The 13,900-nt window shown below is 35.6% G+C and overlaps 1 protein-coding gene across 4 annotated transcripts in view; it reads right to left on the minus strand.

Annotated features, from left to right (window-relative positions):
• Positions 1-13,900, minus strand: part of ATG10 (autophagy related 10) — a 259,931-nt gene that overhangs the window by 73,274 nt on the left and 172,757 nt on the right. For all 4 annotated transcript variants that reach the window (XM_025292258.3, XM_006059351.4, XM_006059352.4 and 1 more), the window contains exon 4: positions 11,503-11,641. In XM_025292258.3, coding sequence (XP_025148043.3) covers positions 11,503-11,641 — 139 coding nt within the window. The remainder of the gene's footprint in view (positions 1-11,502; positions 11,642-13,900) is intronic.

A 13,900-nucleotide genomic window follows, 5' to 3' on the forward strand; every position in this document is an offset into this window, starting at 1 on the left:
AGGCAATACAGGTTCTCACTTTTCAGCCTCTAACTACACCTTTCTTGTTTCACCCTAGTACAAAGTTTTCCTTTCTTTCTTTTTTGCCCATAATAATTTGTTTTAATTTTAAAATTGAAAAATAAATTCTGATAATCAGTAATGATCTCAATTTTATTTCTCAAAATACTTCAGCCAAAAATCTAAGGATGGGGTAAATGGTTTGGATATTACCACTGTCAAAAACTTGCATACTCTGCTGGAAACATTCATGCAAAAGGCAAAAATCAGCAGCCTAGCAACATTGTGGAGAGACCCAAAACAAATGTTATAGAATATTTTCACCAGATTTGATGCTAGAATTTGAGGGTGTCCTAAGTTTTCAGGCAACACCTAATTTAGAGAGAAAATTTAACACCTTAAATACAGGAATTAAAAAATGATCTCGTCCCCTTCCCACAGGAGGGGATATATGTATATTTAGAGCTGATTCATTTGGTTATACAGTACAAACCAACACAACACTGTAAAGCAATTATTCTCCAATTAGAAATAAAAAGAGTTGTGAGAAAAAAATGATCTGGTCAACTTAGAATAATAGACAATTACAAGGAATAAAAAAATAAGTTCAAAACATCAAAAGAGGCATCATACGCCTTTACATATGGTTATAAGAATGCTACCTGCTTGCTGTGAAGGAAATAGTGTTTTTTTAAGTGAATGAATGTGACTGCGTTCTCCAATGTGTTTATAAAATTGTTTTAAAGTACATGTATCAATGATAATCAAATGAATGCTTGTGCAAGCTGCTTTATCAAGAATGTCAATCTTTCCAGCTTCTGCTGACCATTTACACTATAGAAGATCTGATAATATAGCTGTGTCTCTCACATACAGATATGACAATAATGACTTAATGAAGTATGACGTGGATTCTTTTCCCTAGGCCTTCATCATCAGTTTTCCTAGTCATAGCTCACACCTTCATGATCAAAGACATACACAAATTAGTTTGGTGATCTTTTACTCAAAAATAAAAATTTGACCTGATTAGCAATATCTTCAAAGCCATGACCTATACAACTGACATGAATAATATATTCTAATATGACTGTGGCTCTAATTATCCCACAACCAAAATGGAGCCTTCAGAAATCCCACCAAAATCATTGAAGTGAGGTAATCAAATACATTTTTTAAATCACATCATAAAAATAGACCTTAAATATGGCAGAAACATGAATAACTTTGTGATTTTGGATCCATCTGCCTATTTATGAAAACTGAAGACCCAAAACTTTAATTTAAAATTAAAATGTGGTCATAAACAAATACTTGGTTAAACTCATGAAACACATTATTATGTGCCTTCATGTTCAATTGAAGTTATCTTCAATCAAGAACTTTAAGCCCTGTTTAGAGGGCCTATTTTTTCTGTCTGGCCTTAGTCAGAGGAGACATAAGCATACTCAATCAACAACTCCCTGGTTTCAGACCCAAGATATTCGATAGCACCAATTTCAACATGCTTAGAAATCTCATTAATCACACTGAGCTGAGAAGCTCAGTAAAATCCCTTGCATACTTGAAAAATTGAAGTAGAAGCCAAAATAATTTCAGCAGCAACCTACAAAGTGAGTATGGTAAATTAAGGTCATTTATTTAACAAGTGTTTATTGGGTGCCTACTATGTGCCTCTCTCATCCAGAATGATATTACACATTTGAGCTAAAGGAATATTCTGTCAGCAACCTAAAATGTCAATGATAAAAAAGGAAGAGACTTTGGATGAAAAATAGAATAATTAAAAAGTACAATCTTTAGCAACTGCCAGTAGCATTTAATATTTTCATATAAAATCTCTCAATTGAATAATAACCTACATGTCAAGTAATCTATATATTACTCAAAATCTACAGCTTTCTAAATTAAATTTCTAAGGGCTATTATTTTCATGAATCAAATAACATCATGAGATATTTCACTAGCACTACCCAACTCCAGTGCAACCATGCTGAAATCACCTTTATCCTGTGGTGCATGCTTTCACTAAAATTTCATAATTCCAAAAAGAACATTAGAGAGATTATAAATTATTTAGAGTAAATTTAGGAAAAATGTTCTGAATGTGGTCAGTAGAAATAAAATGGAAATGGTGGATTTTTCACAATGAAATTTGTCATTATTCAATGTATTGTCTTCAACAGGGCTTTGAAGGCTATAAAAATTCATGTCATTCTCCACAGTAAGGCAGAGATGATGCTCCATCAAAGGAGAAAATTCATTTTTGCTTCAGTGAGAAAATTATACTGTGATATGAAATGAGTGTTAATTGTTCATGTACATTCTTATCAGCTACTGTGCTAGCTAATTCTGTAATTTTTATTTATTCCTACATCTACTTTTTGCATTCTGAGTCTTTATTAGTCTCAAGAAATATGAATGAAAATTTAAAAAAATATAGATTTTGGCAACTTCTCTTCAATGTTACTTAAATTTTGGTGCTGCTTTGTGCAGTAAAATTGGGAATGGGGAGCTAAAGAGTTTGAATCTTAACTCCATAATTTTATATGTACTCTAGAATAAATAAACCATCTAACCTCTCTGAGCACTCAGTTTGCATGTCTGCACATCAGGGTAATAGCAGCTCCTATATTACACTGTTATTGTGAAGATCAAGATACAGAACTCAGCTGGCATTACTGAAAGGTACTACATGCCAAGCCCCACTTTATATATTAGCTCACAAACCTCAAAACTCTATAAAATAGGTATTATTTTCTGAAATTTTTCTAGATGGTGAAAAAAAGGAAACAAAAAGTTCAATAACTCCCACAAGATCACATAGTAAGAAGCAGAGTGAGGAATCAGAACCAAGCAGCTCCAGACCCTCCACTTTGTCCTGTACCAGGAGCTCTTTGTAAACTATAAAGTGGTACACACATATTAGCTGTGGTATTTTTGTTGTCATTAGTAGTCTCTACCAGCATTGCTTAACCTAAGACTATCTAGAATTTTGCCTTTCCTAGATTTTTTAATAGGCCAGGCTTGCCCTTTCCCTCATCACTCCAGCCAGGGCTTCATCTGATCATCCAGCTCAAGATAATCTCTGGCCTCTGAGCCCTGGTGGCAACTTTCTCCCCATCTTTATTGGATATAATGGATACTTAGCATTCTGTAAGTTTAAGATATGCAGTGTGATGACTTGATATATGTATATTTTGGAAAATGGTTACCACAATAAAGTTAGTTAACACATCCATCCTCTCACATATTTATAATTTGTGTGTATGTGTGTAGTTAGAACATTTCAAATCTACTCTTAGTAATTCTCAAGTATAAAATACAGTATTGTTAACTATGGAGAAGGCAATGGCACCCCACTCCAGTACTCTTGCCTAGAAAATCCCATGGATGGAGGAGCCTGGTAGGCTGCAGTCCATGGGGTCGCTAAGAGTCAGACATGACTGAGCGACTTCACTTTCACTTTCCACTTTCATGCATTGGAGAAGGAAATGGCAACCCACTCCAGTGTTCTTGCCTGGAGAATCCCATGGACAGAAAAGCCTAGTAGGCTGCAGTCCATGGGGTCGCACAGAGTCAGACACGACTGAAGCAACTTAGCAGCAGCAGCAGCAGCATTGTTAACTATAGTCATCATGCTCCTCATTCAGTCCAGTTCAATTCAGTCGCTCAGTTGTGTCCGACTCTTTGCGACCCCATGAACTGCAGCACGCCAGGCCTCCCTGTCCATCACCAACTCTTGGAATTCACCCAAACTCATGTCCATCGAGTCGGTCATGCCATCCAGCCATCTCATCCTCTGTCGTCCCCTTCTCCTCCTGACCCCAATCCCTCCCAGCATCAGAGTCTTTTCCAATGCGTCAACTCTTCGCATGAGGTGGCCAAAGTACTGGAGTTTCAGCTTCAGCTTCAGTCCTTCCAAAGAAATCCCAGGGCTGATCTCCTTCAGAATGGACTGGTTGGATCTCCTTGCAGTCCAAGGGACTCCCAAGAGTCTTCTCCAACACCACAGTTCAAAAGCATCAAGCTTCAGCGCTCAGCTTTCTTCACAGTCCAACTCTCACATCCATACATGACTACTGGAAAAACCATAGCCTTGACTAGACAGACCTTTGTTGGCAAAGTAATGTCTCTGCTTTTTAGATCCCCAGAACTTATTCATCTTACATCTGAAAATCTGTATGTAACTTTTAACCAACATGTTCTCATTTCTCCCACCTCCCACCTAGCTTCTTTCAACCACTAACCTATTCTATGCCTGGTGACAATTTTCTTTTTACCTCTCTTACGGCCGTTAACATATTCTACTTGTTACAGTAAATTTCAAATTTGTCTTGTTTCCCTCAGTAGACTGTAAGCTCCTTGAGGACATAAATCATCCCTGATTCCTTTATTCATCTCTGCATTCCAGGAACATTTTCTTGTCTTATGCATAAATATTTTCCAATGCTTGGACAGATGGATGTTCAACATTATTTCTAGAGCAATTTACCACAATTATTACTAAGAATAAAGACTGATGATTAAAAAGTCATCAAGAAAATACTTAGTATTTTATTATAATAAAATCTTATAAAATTACAATAAAATCTTATAAAATTATTGTAATAAAAATTACAATAAAATACTTAGTATTTTATTACAATAAAATCTATAGTATTAAGTAGATGAAGATATAGTGGATATTTGATTTTTCACCATCCAAACATAGTTCCTATTTGGGAGATAAATTCCAAAATAAGCAGTAGACAGAATCCTATTCTGTCCCACTAAACCAAAGAGAGGCAGACATTCCCTCATCTTGTCACTTTTGCCTTCAGTTAACTCTATGATTTACCCTTCCAGTAAATCTTTTTCTGCTTATTATGGTAAGGGTCAGTTAATTGCAACTGAGTATACTTTACTAATATAGTCCAGATAAGTGATTTATATAAGTATTGCTTAATATTTATCATTTTTTAGCCCTAGTGTTCTAAATGTCATACATTTGTCTAGTAATTTCACATGGAAAATGAATGTAAGACATCTTTCAGTTACATGAGAAAGTTCATGTATGTTACAATCCATTTTTATAAGGAATATGCCCAACAGCACAATAGAAGAGTAATTTGGGGTCACCTTAAACTGTTCACACTCCGTGTTAAGAATTTACATTAATGCAGATGATGTTACAACCTCTCATTTAAATTAAGTTAAACACTTAACCTAGAAGAAGTACACACAAGACTTTCTTGAGGAATCACTGTTTTCAGAAAATGTCCCAAGGGAAGCAACACTGGGTCTACAAGATACCCGAGACACCAACTGTGAGATATAACTACTCATCAGAACTCTGAAGACCATATCACCAGATGCATATCTACATGAGGTCTGCTGGTTCTAAAGCCGAAAACACTCTACTTTCAATCCTATCCAAAGTGTTCTGAGGTTTTGATTTTAACCTCTTGCTCTGGCTTACCAGTACTCAGCATTTGGGACTCCTGGCTCTCTCAAATGTCAGAACCCCCCAGAACATGGACCAGTTAACACCAGTAGCAGCACCTTGACGACCCATCCAGCTTGATCTCCTTCCCATGGAAACACAGTCTCCAGCTTCTCAGCAGAGCACCTAATATATGCACTTGAAGAACTCCGCTTTGACAACTTTAAAGGAGGAGAAAATCAGTACACTAGTTTCCAGTTAGGCAGCCATTTTCCTCAGCATATTTTTTAAATAGGCTAATGAATTTTTATGCTGTGCACACAGAAGGCACTCATGTACATTTTAATGGATGTTTCAAACAGGGCTTGTCTTATCAAGAGTAAGTAGACAAAACACAATATGGGACACAACATATTTATTTGTTCAGGAAAGCTGAAGTATAGCCTTTTACAAGTAAGAAAATAAATTTATCTGCCTTTTCATGTCTTCTTCCTGGCCTCTGAATCCACATAAAATCTGTTACTTTGTATACATGATGCTTTGCACTAACATGGCTTAGAATAAACCTTTTAGCAAATTAGGTGTCCCTCTAGTTTTGTTTCCCCTTTCTTTAACATGTTTTAAAATCAGACCTGATTTTTCAGTGGGATTCTATCCCCATCATGTGTTTTACCCCAGCATCCTGTTTATACCTTAAATCCCCATAATGTTTCAAACATTTACCTGGTTCAACAAACAATCCTCATTAAATTCCCTCTGTCGTTTAAACTTTTCAGTTTGAATATATTTATATTAGTTAAATAATTTATTTCTATTTGTAATTAAGAAAAATAACTTTCATTGTTTGCTCTTCAAATTACCCCTAGAATCTCTTTTTAATGCACTAAAAGTCATGTTCCATTGCATAATTATGAGCATTCTTAAAAATTCTCTATATTCAAATAAGACTCTAAATCTGCCAGGTCATTTTCTATTTTCATGATGGTGACTAACTGGAATCACTTTTGCCTTAATTTCTCTAATCTACCTATTTTTTCTGTTTAACAAGCAGCCTTAATTCTCACTCTCCTGGAATGGTAATTTTTTTTTCCTGAAAATACGTTCTTTCCAGTTCATTTTCTCTAAGAGATGATTTAAATTTTTCTTTAAAAAAATTTGCAACAACAACACTAAAAAAGTCAAAATTCCTTTTCCCAAAATTTCATTCTTCATAATTTCTTCTCATCCTTCATTAATTCTCTTTCTGTTTTACTCAGTCATAGTTTCTGTTCTAGAAAATCCCTCCCTTGATCTCATTCACTTTTGCTCAATCTCTTTCACTTCTCATTTCACTTCTCACTTCATTTCTTTCTCATAGCCTCCAAACCCATTCCATCATCTCTTCCATAATGTGACCTTAACATATCTTTCCAACCATCTTGCACACTTTGAAGTAGAGATTTTCCTCAAACCAGCTTCTCACTATTCCCCAAGCAGGCCATGCTTTCCAGCCCTACAGCTTGACACTCACCCACCTCCCTTTCCCTAGTACTTCTCCCAGCCTCTTCAGAAAAGCCAGTCTGTAGCGTTTCCTTGAAAATTGTTGGATCAGAGCTATGGATATTTTATTTTTATTCTCCAGCTTCCCCCAACCCTCATCTTTCCTGTTTTCCTGTCATTTTCTTCTACACAGTCCAAAGACTCCCTCTCGTTCCACACCAGGGACAAACCTCTTCTTCCTCCTCCCTGATGATGTAAACACTGCTCTAATTCCAATCTTTTCATTATTCTTTTGAGCTGGCCTTTATCTTGGTTTGGTTATGCTGCTTTTAAGAGTGAATTATTTGACTATTTGAACATAGTTTAGGCATATAACAAGTGGATAAATTTTCTATATGAAATATCAGGGTTACATTTTTAATTCTTTATTCTTATTCCCTAGACCAATAATAAAACGGATCCTGAGAAAGAACAGACAGTCAGTTGCTGAATGGAAGAAATGTTTCCTTCCCTATTCAAAAGCTGCCCTTCTAACTAATTAAAGAAATATGTCAATGGTTCCCAAGAAGAACTCATATGTCAGCACCAAAGAAATAAATATTCTGAAAATGAGAAGAACCACTTGGTCTACTTCTCAATAGAGATTGAGAACAAAAGAAAAGAAGAGAGACAGGGAAGAAATTAATCAGAATTCAAGCTGAAATAAATATAGAAATCTGTAGTTGTAATGAAAGGGAAAACTAGGTAAGCTTAGGAATCTGGTGAAGCCCAAAGCTATTATGTATATGACCAAGATTTACAACACATTTCTAACACTTGCCATCAACTTCTGACCAAAGCCAAGCCCACACAAAGGGAAAACTGGGACATAAAAAGGTGTTGGAATGAACAGTACTTAGAAGCCTTTTGCACAATACAAATAATTCTTTAACACAGTGTGCTTTAAAATAGTTGGAGGAGAAAAACAGCCACTTGAAGACATCAGTGCTTTGTGAGAATGGACTTCATAGGCAATAAAGCACCATTTTAGGGTAGGCTATTTATTAGTATCAATGCCTGAGAGAAGTGCAATGACCTCTCACCCACTACTGGGGAGCAAATGGTATTAAGCGTGCCCCACCACCTCTCCCAAACCTAAAATGGCAAGAGTGGCTAGGGAAAAAAGAGCACTGGGAAGGACATTTTCTCTCTTAATTTAATTCATTAAACCCTCAGCAACTGAGCTCCTATAAGCCCAGGAAGCCTACCAGGCTCCTCCGTCCATGCAATTTTCCAGGCAAGAGTACTGGAGTGGGGTGCCATTGCCTTCTTCGAGTAGATATGAGAGGTGCCCAGAAACAGAATTCTGCACCACCTTGGCTGTATGCCTTCAGGGATACAATGCAAATGTGTGTTTACAGAAGCAGAACAGCTCCCCAGCTAGCGCAAATGCTCACCTTTCAGTCCTCAGGACTTCCCACTTTCCTTAGCAAACCATTCCTGCAGTCCCTAGGAAGCATCAAACTAAAGAGTAAAGATATAGAGATGGCTTGGGTTCTGAGTTTGCTGGAGACAAGAGCATTACTCCCTTCCATATAACTCATCAGAAAAGTTCAAATAAGACACCGTCATAAGGTTTCAAGGTTTCCATCTTTGGACTGTATGCAGAAATGGTTAGAAATTCCATCTCACTAGTTCATTCAATAAATAGTTGCTGACATTGTGCCACAGTTAATACTATGGGTATTAAAATGAGTAAGACAAAGAATATATATGTCATATAAGTATTACACACCCACACACATCTATGAATAAAGCTTATCACTCTGTAGGCTGAGTATTCACTATTAATTTCCTTTCTCTCTCTTTTTACCTTAACCTCCTATCTTCTAGATTATCATTTTATAGGAAACAAGTAAACAAATAATTTTCTGATCTCATGCAACATGTGATATATGATATAATGTGATAGGATATGACATGGGAGTGATAACAACAAATGGCATGTTAGCTGAGTCTCAGGCAGTAGTTGGCCTGGCAGACATGGACATATCAAGGAATAAGAGGTGATCACAGTCCAATGTATTTGTACTTTAGGAAACAGAATAAAGATTTCCTCTTACATCTAAGCTAGTTGATAAAAGAAAAGGTAATATCAATTTAAATAGGAATTACTTACCACTTGCTTTACCTAAAAAAAAAGGCACCAGAATAAAATTTAGAGCAAAGCAGAGAAACTAATTTTACTAAGACTCAAATGCAAAAAAAAAAATAAAAATAAAAATCTAAATACCTGTCAAAAAAGGCTGAGTGAACTATTTTTGAAGCAACAATAACAAAAAAAGACCCCTGAGCAAGAAATTTTATAGCCATCCTGTTTCTAGGTCGGAATTCTCTTAGAATGAGACAAAGAAAAATCTGGACCTGGAATAAGAAGAAGATGTTAGGAATTCATTCACCACACTGACAGAGATTTGTTTAACAGATGAAAGGCCAGAGTAACCACGTAACATATGAACAGGGAATGGACTGAAGGGAAAAAAAGGAAAATTATGACTCCAGAGTAAAGGACGATACATTTTTAGAACACCTGTTAAGTTAGGTAGAGAAAGGAAAAGAAATTATCAGACTCTGATAAAGGAAAGACCATTTTTCATGTTTCTCCACAAGAAAACACTCAGTATGCTTTGCAAATATTAAATCTGATATTTTAATGCACCTGAAAAACCACTAAGTGAATTCCAGAATTTAAAAATTCCTAATGCTAATTCTATACAACACAGAATGGGGAGGGTGGAGAATAAGAAATGTTTCTACACAAAATAAATGACTTGTTTGGGTTTCCTTTATAAAAGCATAAACAGAGCATCTTAAAATATATAAATAGAATCCAAAAAGGCTAGTTATTTTGTGTGTTTTTTTTTTAAGAAACAGAAAACCACCATGAAGAAAAGATGTTAGAAAGTATACAAATTTCATTAAAATATAATTGAACTTGCAGGAACAATTACTGTGCTGTACTGTAAGGGGAGCTGTTGGCACATAAGAGCAAAGCACACGTATGAGCTCATCCACCAGCCTCAGCAAGACCCACTTCCAGCTAGAAGCAGTCATGTTTCAACACCTCCGATTCCCTAACGCTGACAAGCTAAACAACTTGTTTTGTCTCTGGGAGCTCTTCTCTGGTGATTAACTGCTTATGGTGAATACTAATTACATGAAAGTACAGTATTGAAGAAGTAGTGTCCTGTTTCCTTTACCTGCAGCCTCAACATGGCTTTGAATCCAGAAGCTACTGGGTAGAGTCCTTGCAAACCAAAACCGAGAAGGACATTTTTCTCCCCTCCGGTAAATAAATGTAACCCCTTCTATTTTTCAGTATAACACAGCTCACTGACAAGAAGCTTCCTTTAACCTCTGGGCTCCAAATCAAGTAGAATCACAACAAAGTGAGTGTTTTAAAGGCCTATAATAATCATATGGATTAATCTACAGCAAGAGTTTGTGAATTAGTAAACTATCAGTGTCCTTAATTCCCCATGTCCCATGTTGAAAATTTACCCCAAATTGTCAGTTCTTAGAACTGCACCTCAGATTAAAATCTTCTCACCAGGGAGTCTATGAGAATTTGTTCTTGTGTTTTAAATCCTAAGCGCTTGTTAAACCGCCAACACTGCAAAATTAGAGACCATTAAACAATATAAGGCAGCAAGTGATTAAATCTACCAAATACACATTCAAAGCAGCTTAAGCTACTTTTTAATTAAAAATAAAATATCACTGGCTAAATTCAGATGTCTTAGCTATCCAGAAAAGGTTAGAAGGCTGTTCAAAATGCAAAATGCTGCTCATAAGTCCAGAGAGAAAAAGAGAAATGGGGTAGGGGTGGGCTGGAGAGGTGGTTCCTCTTGGCTTCTGAGCCCAGGGTGGAGAGGCCTCAAAATGCTGACCCGGTTTAGTCAGAGGACGTGAAGCAGGGAGCCCTGGCTGTGCTGCAGGGTGAGGACTTCATGTGGCCGCTGATTAAATAAGCTTTATTAGCCAAGGCCTCAGAGGAGACAGGGTGTTCCACCTTCTTGGCAAGGGGGATGAGTTGAGTAACACTGCAGGAAGCTGAGGCACTGGAGATGTATAGATGGCCGAAGGAAATGTTAGTGCTATTTTTAAACATAGCTTAAATGGATTGATAAACAGTTCCTGAAATAATAATTAGCGTTGGGGAAGGAGGCATGGGGACTTTTGAGTTAATGGGATCACTTGAGATTGAAAGAAATTTTCACTGTAAAGTTAGAAGTAAATAAACATTGTAGCTTTAAGTTGTTCCTACTTGTTTAAAGTAAAGAAAAGAAAAAGGGCCAGGGGGCTTAGTCAACGCTGGGCAGAAGGCCAAGAATCTGCAGATCAGACTTAAGGCTGGGATGATATCATTCACTCTAAAGTCTTGATACTCTTTCTAAAGCATGAGAAAATTTACTGGTAAAACCTTACCTCACCCACAGTTTTCTTATTTTTAACTCTTTTTTTTTTTTTCTCCTCTCTCAAGAATAATTTTCCAAATCTGCTTTCTGCCTTATATGTAAATGTTATGAATTTACATTTAGCTTCCAACATGGTCTTACCTAAAAAGCTTGCCCTAAAGTAAAGCACAGGCACTTGGTAGCTGCAGGAATATAAGACATGATACTCATATTTAATCACTTCGGCTGCCGTGGTGGTCTCGGTTACCTCAAAATCATCCAGGGGGGGATCTAAAGCCTCCTGAAAAAAAAGCAAATACAAAAACAGAATGTGGCTGTCAATAAAAAGAAGCACATTAACACACACAGAGAGAAAGCTGAGGTTTTCTTCATGCAAAATAACAGTTAAATAAATATATGTCTATGAGGTAAGGAAAAGGGAGTTTCCCACATTAATGTTTAACATTTGAGTCCTGGGTAAATAGTAAAACCAGAAAACATTAGCATTAAGTAATTCCAGATTGTTTTTAAGAGACAAAGCAGCTCTGAGTAAAGAAACAGGAAGGGGGGAAAAAAGTGAAAAGATCTATTGCAACAGCAACTCTGAAAAATCTTTACTGTACAATTTTAGCAACAAGATGATGGCTATACAAGCTACCTTCTTCCCTACCTGTGAAAGCTAAAAACATCCTAACAATTGAGCAAGAGACTGTGAAACGTCCCTAAAGAGTCTATTGTACTTGCCAAAAGATGATTCATTGTGTGCTGAACAATTCCCAGTTCCATTTTGAATAAAAAAGTTATTTTGCAAGAGGTTGAGTTTGTTAGGTACATTTCAAAACCTGAAATGAATCTGTTTTCTTTATTATTGTGCCATCTTTGGTACATTTCTACAATAAATCTTGATTTATAATAGAGTAGATGGCAAATATCAATGTCAAAATAAACAGGGTTTTGTAAGCAAAGATGGTTCTAGCTAGTTCACTTCTCACCTAATCATTCTCTACAAGTTGATTTTTTTTTTTATTATTATGTGTAGGGTTTGTTGAGAATGTATCTTAACGTTTGGAAGCAATTAATTGGACATGTTGAGTCAGAATCTGATTTCATCCACATTCACTTATTTAATGGGCTGAAGAATTTTCTTTGACATTAATTTTTAGTTGAACAGAAGAAGCAGGTTGGTTTGACTCATTTCTACCTTTCATTAAAATGGTAACAACAATGAACAATTGAAAAGAGCAACAGGAAAGATTTCAAACTTTATCAACATGAAATAAGGTTTCCTGTGGAGATAAGTAAAGCCACAGACTACTCTCCAGATCTCTTATCTGCTTTACTAATTCCCTACTCACAGTCAATTCATGGGGGAGATATTATACTAGATAAATCACAACTGAAGATATTTACAAAATAGTTTTTCACTAAACTCTAGTAAACACTATCAATTAAGCACAATGAATTAAATAACTGAAAAGAAACCACTGAAATAAACATTCCAGATACAGAAAATTAATACAGTAGCAAGAAAGAAGTTGTTCCTGTTTATTTAAATTTCATTAGGCAAAGATAAATACATCTTCCTTTAAAGCAATTCTTTCAGCCAAAATTCATTCTTTTTGCTCAAAGATTGAGTTGTTTAGCATTTATAATTTCTTTTCTTTCTTTTTTTATTCTTTCTTAACATTATAAAATCATTGTAGTTAAAAACAACTGCAAACATTGCACAAGTATATTAACAAAAAATTGAAATTCCCCTCATCCCAGCACTTCAGAAGGTCATTGTGTATTTTTCCAGACTGTTTTTATTTTTTGATGTGCAAACACGTATACACATACTACATCCACCTATACCCCTCCTTTGCATCCCCAATTAAATCATGGTATATATACATGTTCCTTGATTTGATTTATTCACTCATGAACATATCTCCACGCGCTGCCATATCAGTGCTGTAGACTTTGCTGCTTCTTTTATGTCACATTATATGACCATAGTTTTTTGTTTTTTTAAACATTTCCATACTGCTAGAAATTTTAGATCAATTATAATTTTATGCTACTACAACTAATGCTGCAGTGAATATCTTAGCACATATATTTTTATACACCTCTATTTTTCTATGGTGCAGTTTCCTAAAGGTAACATTAATGTATGAGAGGGTACATGCATCTTAAATTTCAAAAGATACTGTCAATTTGTCCTCAGAAAAAGGATGTATCAATCTATATTCCCAGTAAAAATCTAAAAGAATGTCCTTTCCCAATTCCTATAAATCCTGAAGATTATTTGTTTTTGGTTTTTGCTTATTTGATGAATTTTTAAATATCAGTTTTTTGTTTTAGTTTCTAGTTTCGTGATTACTAATGAAAGTGAATATCTACTCATGTATTTATGAGTAATTTGTATTCTTCTGTGATGTACCTGTTCTTATTCCTTTCCTATTTTTCAGATATTTGATTTCCATTGTTCTTACTGAGTTATATAAACTTTGTATATTAGAAATAACTTATTACTGGAAATATATATACCTCTGCACTACAGAAATACACAAGTGTG

Source organism: Bubalus bubalis, chromosome 9, assembly GCF_019923935.1.
Source record: "Bubalus bubalis isolate 160015118507 breed Murrah chromosome 9, NDDB_SH_1, whole genome shotgun sequence".
NCBI lineage: Eukaryota > Metazoa > Chordata > Mammalia > Artiodactyla > Bovidae > Bubalus > Bubalus bubalis.